The sequence below is a fragment of the Sesamum indicum genome, linkage group LG4 (genome assembly GCF_026168435.1).
Source record: "Sesamum indicum cultivar Baizhima isolate 11 linkage group LG4, ASM2616843v1, whole genome shotgun sequence".
NCBI lineage: Eukaryota > Viridiplantae > Streptophyta > Magnoliopsida > Lamiales > Pedaliaceae > Sesamum > Sesamum indicum.
In genome coordinates, this window is record NC_142660.1 from 10,225,747 (window position 1) to 10,239,631 (window position 13,885).

Consider the following 13,885-nt stretch of genomic DNA (forward strand, 5'->3'; position numbering starts at 1 on the left):
GTTTAAGAACTAAGTTCCATACTATCAAAGTAAAAAATTGCTAGTCATACAGACTAACCTCATAGGCTCGCGAGCCAATTCAGTAAGCTTGACAATCCTTGTCAACCACCCACAAAGTTGCATAGACGTCTCACGTTTGTCCCCAATAAAACGTGACACTGATTTATTGAATGCAAATACCTATTGTGAGTCTTGATAGAACTCTTGTTATGTAGTCTCGAGATTTTCGACTTGAAACATTTCAGACCCAACTATCAGAAGTTGATTTTATAGTTGTCATCCAATGCGCAATGCAACTACATTCCCTATTCGATTGGTCTGTAGACTCTGTTGTGATATAAAGCAATTAAAGCATAATAATAGTGAGCACAATAAAAACATGGCCAATGACTTCTTATTTTATTCATTAATTTAATATGAAAAGAAATTACTTAAATAGATTACAAAAACATTCGTTTAATTAGTTTTTTTGGTGAACTAACATGTCCTAAATATCGACTCTAAAATCCGACCAATTTTGGTGCAAATAGTATACCTTACCTTGTTTCCAACAATCATAAAAAACAATTGCAATAACATATAACCCTGCATTTTTTAAAATAATTAGTAACAAGGCGTACTAATTATAACAGAATAAAAGCAATTAGTAAATATAAAAACAATACTCCGTATTTCTTACAATTTTAATATTGATATTTCATCTCTTTCTGAGTAAATTTTAATTATACTTTTTACATTAAAATATGATGGGCTTTATCATGACCCTTTTATTTATATGGAAAAATATTGTTAAACATATTATAATATTGTTTTATAACAAACTAGGGGAAAAGTATTATTTTAGTCCGTTAAGTATGCCTAATTTTAATTTTAGTCCGATAACTATGTTCATTTTTGTTTAGGTCCATTACGAAATTGATTACTTTTAGTCTTTTGGCTGATTTTCGAACAATTTTACCCCTATGCAACTTTTGAAAGACAGTTTTAGTCCATATGCACTCATAGGGGTAAAATTGTCCGAAAATCAGCAAAAAGACTAAAAAAAAGCAATTTCGTAAGTTACTGGACCTAAATAAAAATGAACATAGTTATCGAACTAAAATTAAAATTAGGCATATTTAACAGACTAAAATAATATTTTTTCCAAACTAGTGCAACTTTTCTTGGTTATATTTTAAATTTAATAAATTTCAATTCCATAAATTAAATTTATACTCCATACACAATCTGATATGGTATCCATTTTATATATTTTTTTTTTATCATTTATTCTTTTTACGATTTTCTTTCTCTTCCTACTCCTTGAGCACGCCCCCGTCTTTCTCTTCCCCTCTTTCTTCTTTTCTAACGATTTTCTTCAGGCACTTCACCGCCCACCCCCTCAAAACGAGAATCCCCCTCCCCAAGGCCGCCCGCCATCCGCCGTTTTCGCCGCCAGCAGCAAACCCGGATGCCCCAAGAGAGATAGTCCATGGTGTCTGGGCTATGAGTGGAGGAGCTGGAATAGGAGTATTTATTTCACAACCCAAATAGTGATGAGATGGGATGGAGTGAGATATTTTCACAAGCAAGCATAGGTTTCTGATTTCGAGGGGTCCCGATGTCAGAACTCTTATCATGTCTCTTTGGTTTTTATCTTGACATGTTAATACTCTTCTGCATGAGTTCTTAGACGTGGTAGATGGAGTGTTAGCTATGAAGTTGTCGGTGATATGTTTGGGGCTAGAATAGTTTCATTGTTTGAATTGAAATCACTAAAAGAAAAGGAGAAAAAGAAAGAATGTTCGAAGGATTGGTTAGACAGTTGATATTGGGATATCTGGGCCGATACATTAAAGACATCCAGAAGGAGCAACTCAAAATCACTCTTTGGAATGGTAGTTTTGTTTTCTTCTTATTTTAACGATAACTCTGAACCATTTTCTTTTGTATTTTTATGCAATTCCAACTATTTGAGGAATCATGGAAATATTGTGTCCACTATCAATATGCCAGCACTTGTTAGCTGATTACGGGACTGATATATTTTTCTTTCTCTTTGTTGTTTTTTTGTCGCAGAGGAAGTATTACTAGAAAATGTTGAGCTGATTCTTGAAGCCTTTGACTACCTCCGGCTGCCATTTGCATTCAGACAAGGTATAGAAATATATGTGGTTAAAGTACTAACAGCAGGACTTAGATGTTTTCCAATTTTAACGGGAAGTTTATGTTCTGCGCTTATTTTGCGATTAGTCTGAAAATTGAACTTCAATCATCTCTCTTACTTGCATGATTTCTTGATACCCTTTCTTGCATTTGGCCCATGTGATTCCACGTGAAAGGAACTTAGATCACTTGATCTGTTAGTTTGCTTATTTCTGCTTTAGAAAGTCTGTTGCTTCAATGGCTTGATGGAAATAAAAGTTGGACAAGCAACAGGCGATCTAAAGTAGGTGAGAAAATTGTTTTTGTGTATTCTTTGAGGTAAAGGCTTATTTTCATGTTATACTTTTATTTTCTTTTTGGGGCAGGCCGCGCTGGGGCTGGGGGGCTGAGGAATGGAAATTAACATTAGTATTTGGTTTTTATTGGACTTAAAGTTGCTCGGAAGTTCTATTTGCTATGGGGATGTGTGATTGAGTACAAAATACAGGAGGAACCTTAGGTCATTCAATATTATTTCATAAATTAGAGGGTTATGATTAAGTTCTTTTAGTGTCAATTGATTTTGAAGTCATAAGCTAAGGCCAGCATGGGTTTATGTATTGATATAATTGGTGACGCAGCCAACTTAACAAGTCATTCTAAATATTGATTTATGTCTGATTACCCAAGTATCTCGGAGTAGATGCAGTGCAAAATACGTCTGCTTGTATGCGCTGGTTTACTTAATCTGTCTACAATCATCTATAATGTTTGACTTCCTGGAACTATGAGAACTAAAGTGCATCTGATGCAGGGTAAGTATGGCAATATTTATGTACATTTCGCATTGGATGGTTTTGGGCCCCTGAATTTTAAGTACTAAAGGATTGAAATGCTGAATTCTAGGTGGAAAAATGTCAGGCTACATGTTCCGGATACTGGAAAAACAGTGCATAGTGTTGGGGCATAAGGATATAGAGAACCAACAAAAACCAGAATCTGTTACTGCTAATAAGTATCCATGATATGTTCCTAGGCAATATGGTGATAGGAAGGAATGTGCTTCTTACAGCAGTGGATTATAAAGTAGTAAAAAACTCATGATTAAAACATATTATTAGCATGCTAGAATTGGGGGAAAGATTAAATATCAAGGATGCAGAAGAAGAAAGAAAATGATTAAAGGAAAAGAACCTGGCGAAGAGGATCAAGTTGGTCCTTGTGAACATCTTGATGCACTATCTCCCGTCAACCCTTTGAGCAAAATGCAGGAGTACGTCAATAGAAACCTTCACAGGTTAAGAAAGTGTTGTTCAAGCATACAAAAAATTCTTAACAGGCCAAATCTCTTATTGGTCCCTTATTTTTACTTTTCTAAACACATTAGTCCCCCATCCTTAATGCACTGTAATAGACCTCCATTTCAAGTACTTCACTATGGTCTTTGACAATTAAATTCTAAAGAAATCTAAAGAAAGTAAATATGAATATTCCAGTAATGATGAGTAAAATTGGAAAAAATTTCCCTCTTCAATAATCTATGAATAATTAAAAATTCATGTATTTCAATAATTTACTACATTCTATAGCTAAACATAAAGCAAGAATGATAACGAGACAATTATTAATCATTTAGAAGCAAAATGAAAAATTAAAGATACTAAATCCATTTATCTCTAGGTACTAAAATGAAAAAAAAATACCAAATATGCTATAAAAAATTGCATGGGTCTCTATCAACAACACTTGAAGCATAGATTTACAGTCGTAAATTTGTTTTAATATAATAAAGATATAGGACTTATAAGTATATACTTATCATCCGAGGTGTTCGTTTCATTTAATTGAGGATTAAAGTTTTATTAGAAAAACTTAAATTCCAATTTAAAATTTCAAAATCTATATTATAATTTTTAGAAATTAAAATGCAAGTCAAATATATCCTTTAATGTACAATGCCTTCTGAATTTTAGCATTCAATATTAGTTACTAAATAATGGTTTTCTCATTAATATTGAGAAATAAAGATAGTAGAATATAGTAAAATAATAAAACCATCATATTCAAGTTTGATAATCAAATGCAAAAAATAAAAGCAACTTGCTAAAACAAAAACAATATATGTCAATCGAGATCCATAAATTCTTTTTGGTATATTTCGTATTTCTCATTTTAGTGTATAATAAAATAGATTTATTGTGTTTAAATTTTTTGAATGATTGATAGTTTTTTTTAGTAATTTTTTTTGTTTTTATTTAGCTATGGCAAACAACGTTGTTGAAGTATACCTGCTTTGTCAATTATTGGTAAATTATTGAAATGCATGATTTTTTCATACTCCTCATTAGTGGAATACTTGATACACTTTATTTAAATTTGGTTAAATTAGATGTATTTAAAGATGCGGGACCATTAAGATGCATTTGAGAGATAGCGGACTAAAGTGAGACAAAAAGGCGTTTGGTTTCGTTTCTTAGCTATCTCCAGAATGGACCAAAACACACCAATGTTTGCCCTCATACAAAAACACCTTTTCTTGGTGTTTTTATCTCTTTTGGCATAAATACATATACACACACACATATATATAAATATATATAAAAGAGACATGATTTGACAATGAACATTAACTTGTCCCCCAAAACACAACACTAAACATACAACAATTATATATATATTCAAATGGACAGTGATTTTTGTCTCCCAAAATACATCGAACATTCAACACTTATTTTAAATTATTTCAAATCATCTCTAAAAACAAATCTAAACATACACACTATCTTCAACACATAGTTATTTATCTTTGTTTTTCTCTCTCTATCTCCACAAAACACTCGGAAAATGAATCCAAACACTATGAAAATAAAATTGAGGGATTAATGAAGAAATTCGGCCTTCGTAGAATCAATGACTTGAACTTTGAGATGCAAACAAAAGAAGTGACAATTGAAAATTGTTGTAAATTTGACATACTGCAAGGATACTATCAATTCTTGAAACTTGCGGAACTCAATAATTAGGAGAAGAGTCCAAACTCATGAAAAGCAGCAATTATTCACTAGTTTCATCAATTTGGCAGCAAAGATCTTACGATGCGGAAAGTGCAAAGAATACTAAGTGTTGCCCGACGGGGTTCTTTTTCTAGGTCAATGATCAGATGTACCAGTTTGGCATAGTAAAAATGGTTGTGAGCAGTTGAGGAAACACCCAAAGCGTTATGGTTATTGGATTCTGTACCATGCCTTGGGCCAAATTTGTGGTGGCCTTCGAAGGTTGAGATGAGATGACTTCAACATTGGGGAAAATCAAGGAATATTTGGAGGGGACATGTGAATGATTTGGTTCGGTGAAAGTAATGGCATAATGGACAATGTGGGTAGAGTAGGTTAATGATCGACTATAAGATCTAATTAGGAAGATGCTAATATGTTGTATGAATTATTGGTTTGACAGATTCAAAGGTCTCCGAGATGATCTATACTACTGCCAGTTGACATGTAGCTATTTATGGGTTAAAAACTTAGATCATTGTGAATGATTTTTTGCTTGTCTTTTGCTCTTTTGAGGCAAACCTGGCCTACTCTTACCAATCTTTTTAATTGTTTTAGCTGGTTTCGTCATGAATTTATTTTATTTCTTGCTTACAAGATCTGTACTGTTGCTTTTCTAGGTCGTGTTGGGAAGTTGAGTATCAAAATTCCCTGGAAGAAACTTGGCTGGGACCCTCTCATAATCATTTTGGAGGATGTATTTATTTGTATCTCTCAGCGACATGATGAAGAGGTAATTCTGTTCCAAGATTGTCAACATGAAACTGTGATGGGGAGAATATATTTTGAAATACATGGTTGAATAACATGCGAGTATTATGCCAATGACCAAGTGACGTGGAATTTAGATCAATTTCTGTTTCGCCCCCGTTATTAGTTTACTACTTTACTCTTAGTGATGGAGAATAAATAATCCTTTATCATGTGAGTATTATGCTAATAACTGAGCGACGTTGAATTTAGATAAATTTCTATTTTGCCCCTCATTATTTTTCTACTTCACTCTTATTGATGGAGAGTAAATGATCCTTATCTTGTTCCCATATCTTTTAAATGATCAGATCCTATTTTATTTTTTTGGGCAGTGGTGCATGGATGCTGTTGAAAGAAGAGAGTTTGCGAGCAAAAAGGCCCAACTTGCTGCAGCAGAACTTGCAAAGTTATCGAGACGCGTATGTGGTGAGAATTTGATATCAAATATCTGGTGTCATTTCTGGTATTTGTTATTAGAATATCTTTATCTACTTGCTTGCACTGGAAGTCCACAGAGAATGGGAACTTTATACTGCTATATCAGATGTGCTTTTCTCATGAAATATTGTTGTCTACCACCACTATACCTGCCATCACCACTTTTTATCATCTTTGAATAATAAATGCTCACTACAAATAAAACACGAAATATAAAAAGGAAAAATATTTCTTCCGTCAGATTCTTCCTCTTATTTTTTGATTTTTCCCCTGATAACTGTTTCTCATATTAAGCTGCAGTCCGGTGAATCTCCTCCTACAACTGTACCATGAGGTCATTATTTAGGATGCTGCTACCTCCTTTCTTTTATCTTTAAAAACATATAATATAAGCTCGAGCCTGCTGGTTTTTGGTCTTTCAGTGGGCCTTTCCTCCATGCACAACTGAAAAAACTGTGGACGAAACTTAGTTGTCAGGAGCAAACCTCACTGATTTGAGTCATGAACTGTCGAAGTACAACTATATTATTTAGCTCCCACACACAAATTACATGACGATTGAACTCGGAAGAAGAGAATGGAAAAAGCTGTGGTTCTATATTGCTTTCACACGGAACTGTTCTTTATTAGAAGCCATTACATGAGTTATGAACCCATCTTATTCTGTCTTGTTTGCCTTTTAGATCCTTACTTCTATCACAGATGCAGAAAGCGTGTTTCCTGGATTGATTTGATTTTACTGGTCACCCTTGTGCATTCATTATTGAATTTCGGGTGAAAAGTTATCTTGGTTCGCTGTTCTTTTAGTTAAAATGATTTGATGCTCATAGAGGATTCCTTTTCTGCAGACAATCAGACTGGAAAATCTTTTATTTCATACATCACTGCTAAGGTATTATTCATTACCTAGCTGGCGAAAGTTTTTCTTCTTTAGATCAGACTATATCCACATATATTGGCCTGTTATCTGACTTGTATGCGGAAAGTAAGGTTATCTTTAAGTATTAGATTTCCAATGGAGCAATGAGAATTATTTTGGCATCCTTTTGTGAAGATAATGATTCAGCTAATTCAAGTTCTTAACAAAAAGTTATGATGATTTATTTTGATGTAGTCCATATATTGTTAACGGATAAACTCAATCCTTTCTGCCTATGAAGCTGGGTCCTTGAAAGATTTCTTCATTCATGGAGATCAGTTTTGAATTGCTTATTCTTTAACTTCTCCTTTTATGGATCTTTACAGGCTGCAGTTTTCCTGATTATATAGTGTACTTGTATACTTTCAAGCATCTCTCTAAAAGATGCAATTTTTTTAACTTTGTAGTAGAGTTTGCCTACTTCTCAAGCTGCGTATATTCCATCCCTTATGCTTAGCTTGCTTGACATGACCCATAACCTCCTCTTCACATCCCTGGCATACCTAGATTTTAATTTTTGTGAACAACCCCAATGTGTGGAGCTACAACTGAAAGAAACATTTTATTTATGGACTATTAGCTTTTTGACTTTTGTCTAGTGCCTTTGCTAGGAAAGAATATTCAAAATTTTGTTTTGCTTGTTATTCTAGTTTATTATGTAGTTGCAGCTTAGCTGTTTGACTAGTTCCTTTGCTAGGAAGGAAGATTGAAAATTTTGTTGGCTGATTATTCTTGTTTATTATGTAGTGGCAGATTATTTAATCCTCGCTCTTATTTTATCTAAACTTTCTATGCTTTGCCTGCAAGATTCTTGACAGCATCCAAGTGTCCATAAGAAATGTCCACGTCCTTTATCGTGACACATTGAGTGAGACGGTATGACATCTTTCATATGAAATTTTACTCTTATCTGTTTATCTGTATCTGGCTTTCATTGCATGCCATTGAACTTTAATAACTATCTTCATAAGTTCAAATTTTTGCCTGGCAAATATATTTGAACTAAAAAAATTGAATTTGCTGTAAGATTTGGCCTCTTAAGCATTTTGCTCTTGCATATTGTCTTGAAGGAGATCAGTGGAATTCTCTTGGGTTGCAAAATGGTTCATGAGCTCCCTTACTATATGCTAAACAGGTCCAATGGTCTGCATGTTTGAACCCAGGAGCCAGTCATGTTTCTAGATAAACACTGATATATAAAGGTGTCAAATTACAGCCAGGGATGGTCTTTGGTTTCCCTAGAAAATACTCATGTTAATGATGGAAGGAAACCAAAACATCTGGTTGCTTCACGTCAGAATGTTTGACCACCATGGGCGTTCTTGGCACTGTTCCTCGTGTTGATCGAATTACATTTGTGCAATATTGCTTCCTGACGAAAGAAAGAATCAGGTCGAGAAAGATTATTATTTACTGTTGCCTCACAAGTTTGCTACAATAGAGGCCATCTCACATCATATGAGTAACAGTACTTCTGGAATTTGGCTGCTTGATACTTCTTTTGTTGTAGCATTTCGTCATGATCAGAAGGTGTTATGGTGATGCTGACCATTATCAAAATGGTTAGTGCAGTAAATCTTGTCAAGTGGTTAATGAGTGTATTTCTTATGTACATGAGGTAAACTTCTATTGGACGAAGCTGATATTCAGTAGGGGCTAAATGATAGTTGTTTTAGACTTTTGACTGCCACATGGTGGGCTCTCCTTCATGGGATGGCCTATATGTGGTTGTCGGATGCAACCTGGTTACTCCTGGTTGCTAGGGCATGAAGCTAATGTTGATACTCTTAAATTGATCCTGCCAATTGCTGTATGCTGGAACTTGGCTCTGAGCTCTCTTGGCTGATGCATGTCATTTGTGATACTGTAGTGAAAATGTCATTGAAACAGTCATTGATTGCAAGTAACTTAACAATTTTTAAGTGAGATCCTTCTGTAAATATAACTGCAGAGAAAGTGTATCACCTTGTGATGTCAGCAGATCAGACAGCTAAGTTGTTAGGGAGGTTCAACAGTTGACAATATTTCTAAGTTCATGGATATGTATTATTCTTCACTCTTCAGGTCCGCAAGTTAAAGGCATATGCTTAAAGTCTGATGTTATTGGCAGTCTGGGAGAAGCAATATATGTCTTAAAAGTTTCCTATGATATAGAACCCTTTTTTGACTTCAGATCTGGGATGTGTTTTAAGAGTTTTATATGGGCTGAGCTAGGCTGTTTAGAAATAGTATGCCGTAGGCCATCTTTCTTTCTGTTAATGGCTGGCACTTGGTCCAAGATATGCCTGCAATCTGATTGCCACCATATGTACGATTCTTGTTTGCAAAAGCCATTTATGTTGCAACGGCAGAAGAGCACACGTTGCTACTCTTCTAATTTTGGGATGAATGGATAAGTGTGACCCTTGCCCCCTCAACAGTACACAATTTTTCTCAAAGTTTCTCATGCTTTTTGCTATTGGCTACATGGATCCTGCGCTTCCACTTCACTCCATATACTTCTGTAACTGAAGAGTTCATTTTATATTGAGTGGACATTGCAAAATATTGGAAAAAGAACCATGCTGGCAAAGGAGTCTTAAGTTGTTCTGACTGGGTTTAATTTAACCATGCAGCTCAGTTAGGCAATTTTTTGACATGTTCAACTTCTGAGGTTGATCATCTATGTTCAGCATGTTTCTATCTTAAGTTGTGTTAATCTTTGGCTTACTATTTGAACAACCAACAACAATATTGTGTCAATTTTCATTAAGTAAGACTAAAATTTGATGATAATTGCTCTTTTATTGTTTGGGGTAAGTTTTATTTGATTTGTTTAATTCTTATAGAATAAGTGCCAAATAATTACTTCTTCATGAAATATTGACCATAACAGCTTTATGATGCAGATTTATGCCAAATCCTTGTTTATTCTACTTTCCGGCCATCAATTCATTTGAAGTGTTAATTTGTATTGTTTGATATTTTATGTATCCCAGGTAGAAATTTTATTTGGTGTGAAGTTTTCAAGTTTGACGATTACGAGGCAACCTGCTGGGTATTTTCCTACTTTCCTTGATTCTTGTTGTTTGCTTAACATTTTTCAACTATTTTTCAATTAATGATTGGCATATTACTTTTCTTCATTAATTTAGAAATTAAGGCTGGACCACAGAAATATCACAAATTTTAGTGTATGGCATATTAATAGCAGAAAAGTCCCATCATTGAGTATCTGTGTGAATATGATTTGAAGGAAAAGGCTCCTCAAGTTAATAGAAAAATGAAGTGACATAACTACTTGTAATCCAAAGAGAGTCTCTGTCTGACTCATAGATTTCTCAGGATACGTTGGGTGTTTTCTGTGCTGCTTGTTTGTTTGTTTTTTCTTTTTAACTAATTTCCAACTGAATAGCCATGTGTCGCTTTGGCGAAGAGCAATTGAAATTTCCTTTTTTTGGAAATTAAAAAGCAGTTGTGTTTTGTATGGTTTGAGGACTGATGTGATCTTTAAATGTGTCTGCTTTAAAATAAAAAAAAGAGGTTTTGATACATGTGCATTACTCTGTAACAATAGTAAAATTTTCACATTATATACAATCGGTTTTAACAAATTATTTATATCTTTGGTTGCACATAGGATTATGTTTTGCGTTACATTAAGTTTTTGGCCGTAAAGAACCAATTAGGTATCTGTATATAGAAATAGAATGTATTGTGAAGATCTTCAGAAGGAAAAATTGACTCGTATGTATCACATGAAACTACAAGGAAAAAGAGAAAAAGAGAAAAACTGAAAATCATACAAAGAAAGGCTAAAAAATAGAAAAGAACTAAGGATGGCAAAAGTACATACATAGACCAATTTTCTGATAGAAAGTATTTGTTAAGCATTTTCATACTAAAATTAAATATACTGGCTCTTGTTTAGAGCTTGAGATAGTGAAAAGGGACCAAGAAAAGAAAAAGTGTTTAAGAGAGAAGTTGTGCACATTAAGAGTGACTACTAAAATAAATTTAACCAGTCACCACTTTTAAGAATTAACTAATAAGGCTAATTTAATTGTTAAAAGTGAATTTAGATATAATACAGACACTTGGAGTAGCTTATGTGAAGCACCACGAGACCATATACGATGGTGGAGTTTGATGAATTTCTTAACCACCAAGAAGGGTTGGATGTGGGGTGCAGTATGGTTTAGTTCTGACCGTTTTTCGAATTTCATAATCAACTCCAGAGGTATCAGCTTAAAGAAAAAACATGGAAGCCAACCTCTGGCTAGTTTTCTCGCATTGTATTGTATTCCTTCTGGCCATTTGAATTATGCTGCTTGTATTTCTACTTCTTGTATGGTATGACTAGTATTGTAATATTCTGAGAATTCTTTCCACGTGGCTCTGCATTAGGTGTTCTAAGAGCAAGACATTGTGTTTTAAGATATATCACTGAACTCCCAATATTTGTATGGTTACACATTTTAGTTAATTATTATTGCATTATCTTCAAGTTAATATAGCTTACTTGGGAATCGTAATTTTATTTTAAGCACTTGGCACCTAAGTCAATTTCATATTAGCCGTCCTATTTTGAAGTATATCTTAAGCTGGATTCAACTTGTTTTCCGAAGTATCTGCTTGGGCTTATCTGAGATAATTTGCGAAAGTTGAGAATCGACACATTTTGCGTTTTAGTTTATTTCAACTTTTCATGTGCGGATATTTGTATTATCTTTCAGATCTTCTGTTGCAAAGGTTAGAGGGGGTCAAGTCAACAAATTGATTGAAGTTCAGAGTTTGGAACTTTATTGTAATACTGTTGAAAAAACTGAAGCAAGTACAGAGAATGCCGTGGGTTACGAGAAACTGGGAAGGGAAAGAATTGAAGATCAAAAGTTTTCATCTATGTTGGCTCCACTTGATGTATCAGTTTCTCTGTCGGTAAGTACTTTTGGCTGCTGCCCTGTTCGGCAAAAGAATCCCATGTACCTTATTACTTTGTAGAGTATAATATTTGATGCTAGATATTGCACATGGATTATATTTATGCCTGTCTAGCTTACCCTTTATTTGAAACTTTTACTCTTCATGAAGATAACTTTGCGTGGTGGCCCCCTTGTGGCTCGTGTGAGTGGGTATGTTATGTTTAAGTGCTTGTGATACATATTGGTGCATCATTTTTCTTGAAAAACCTTAAACATGCATCATTGCATCAATACTAGGTAGTTCTGGGCTAGAGCTAGGAGCTACTAATACTTGAAAGCAATTTGATTACCGGTCAAATTGAAATTTAACTATTTAAAATTGTTATGGAACTTGCAGAAGGTAGAGAATGAACTCATCTGTTCTCACACGTAATGGTAGGAAATTGTGTGATCTATTTGTCACTGGATCATTGAATCTGCTACTGATTACAAAACTGTAGTAGGTTATATATAGCTGCTTCTAGGATATGGCTTGGAATGAAATTCATATTTAGAAAATTAACAGAATTTGAAAATTTTATTAGGTAATAAATCTCCTTGCTTTTCTAATCTGATATTGTAACTACACTAATCTAGCCAGAAAGAACAATGTATTGTTGTCAAGATGATCCCTCATAATGATGTTATTGATCTGCTTTGTAGGTCCCATACTTCTTTATCTGTCTCTTAGGCTTTTGCTCTTAACTGCTGCTTTGTGTGCAACCATAATATGTGGAATTCGTCCCTATCTTCTTGTGCTTTTTCCTTTCTTAGTTAGATAGGTATTGTGTCTATTATAGAATGTCAAACAATTGATATCAGCGGCATTTATATTTCATTTACTTGAGCTTTCAGTGATTTCATGTAGGTAAACAGATCAGGAAAGCTATTAAATGATGCGCCACAGTATTCTATCAATGTTGAGTTGGCTTGCGTGGTACATTCAATGTTCCAGCTTTTTTATTATCATGTCTTTCTCACATCTTTGTGATAAGCATTGTGGATTGATATCTTTTGGCTGAGTCATTGTTAGGCCATCACAATGGATGAGGTTCAGCTGCAGCAGATCCTGTCTCTTTGCGACTATATATCTATATGTCGATTAAGAGAGAAGTAGGTTTGGTTTAATGCTATCTTTTTTGTTCTCAGCATTTAATTTGTTATAAGCGAGAGTATCAACTTTTTTCTTGTGAAACTGAAAATGAAAGTTTTTATCACATACCTTTGAACTTACTTCAATCTGTTAGAGGCTTATGGTACATGATCAAGGAAAATTGAAAGTTGGAGAGCAGCTAGAATCTGGATTGTACTTCTTAATTATAGCGAGAACTTGACAACTGTTTGAGCAGAGATCCGAACTTCATATTCCATCTATTTTTATCTGGATATTTGAAAACTTCTCATCCAATCAATTCATTTCTAAAGCTGAAGGCCAATCCTTTCTCTTTTTGTTGAGACCATCTGGTGTCAGTGTTTCTTTTTTCTTCCACATCGTTTGCATCTTCACATATTATCTCCTTCCTATCTTTCTAGGAATTTAGATGGGCTTGTTTGTTTGTGCTCTCTCTCTCTCTCTATATATATATATATATATATATATATCTTACATATTCTAGGTCCATATGGTTTGAAAGCAAGATTTTTACACCATTCACTTT

The 13,885-nt window shown here is 34.1% G+C and overlaps 1 protein-coding gene across 2 annotated transcripts in view; it reads left to right on the forward strand.

Annotated features, from left to right (window-relative positions):
- Positions 1 to 1,289: 1,289 nt before the first annotated feature.
- LOC105160162 (vacuolar protein sorting-associated protein, putative (DUF1162)) overlaps positions 1,290 to 13,885 on the forward strand; it is a 54,979-nt gene continuing 42,383 nt past the window's right edge. For both annotated transcript variants that reach the window (XM_088879582.1, XM_011077428.3), the window contains exons 1-10: positions 1,290 to 1,877; positions 2,059 to 2,136; positions 5,798 to 5,910; positions 6,263 to 6,356; positions 7,217 to 7,260; positions 8,095 to 8,163; positions 10,266 to 10,324; positions 12,003 to 12,204; positions 13,096 to 13,164; positions 13,261 to 13,340. In XM_088879582.1, coding sequence (XP_088735708.1) covers positions 1,781 to 1,877; positions 2,059 to 2,136; positions 5,798 to 5,910; positions 6,263 to 6,356; positions 7,217 to 7,260; positions 8,095 to 8,163; positions 10,266 to 10,324; positions 12,003 to 12,204; positions 13,096 to 13,164; positions 13,261 to 13,340 — 905 coding nt within the window. In that variant the 5' untranslated portion in view covers positions 1,290 to 1,780. The remainder of the gene's footprint in view (positions 1,878 to 2,058; positions 2,137 to 5,797; positions 5,911 to 6,262; positions 6,357 to 7,216; positions 7,261 to 8,094; positions 8,164 to 10,265; positions 10,325 to 12,002; positions 12,205 to 13,095; positions 13,165 to 13,260; positions 13,341 to 13,885) is intronic.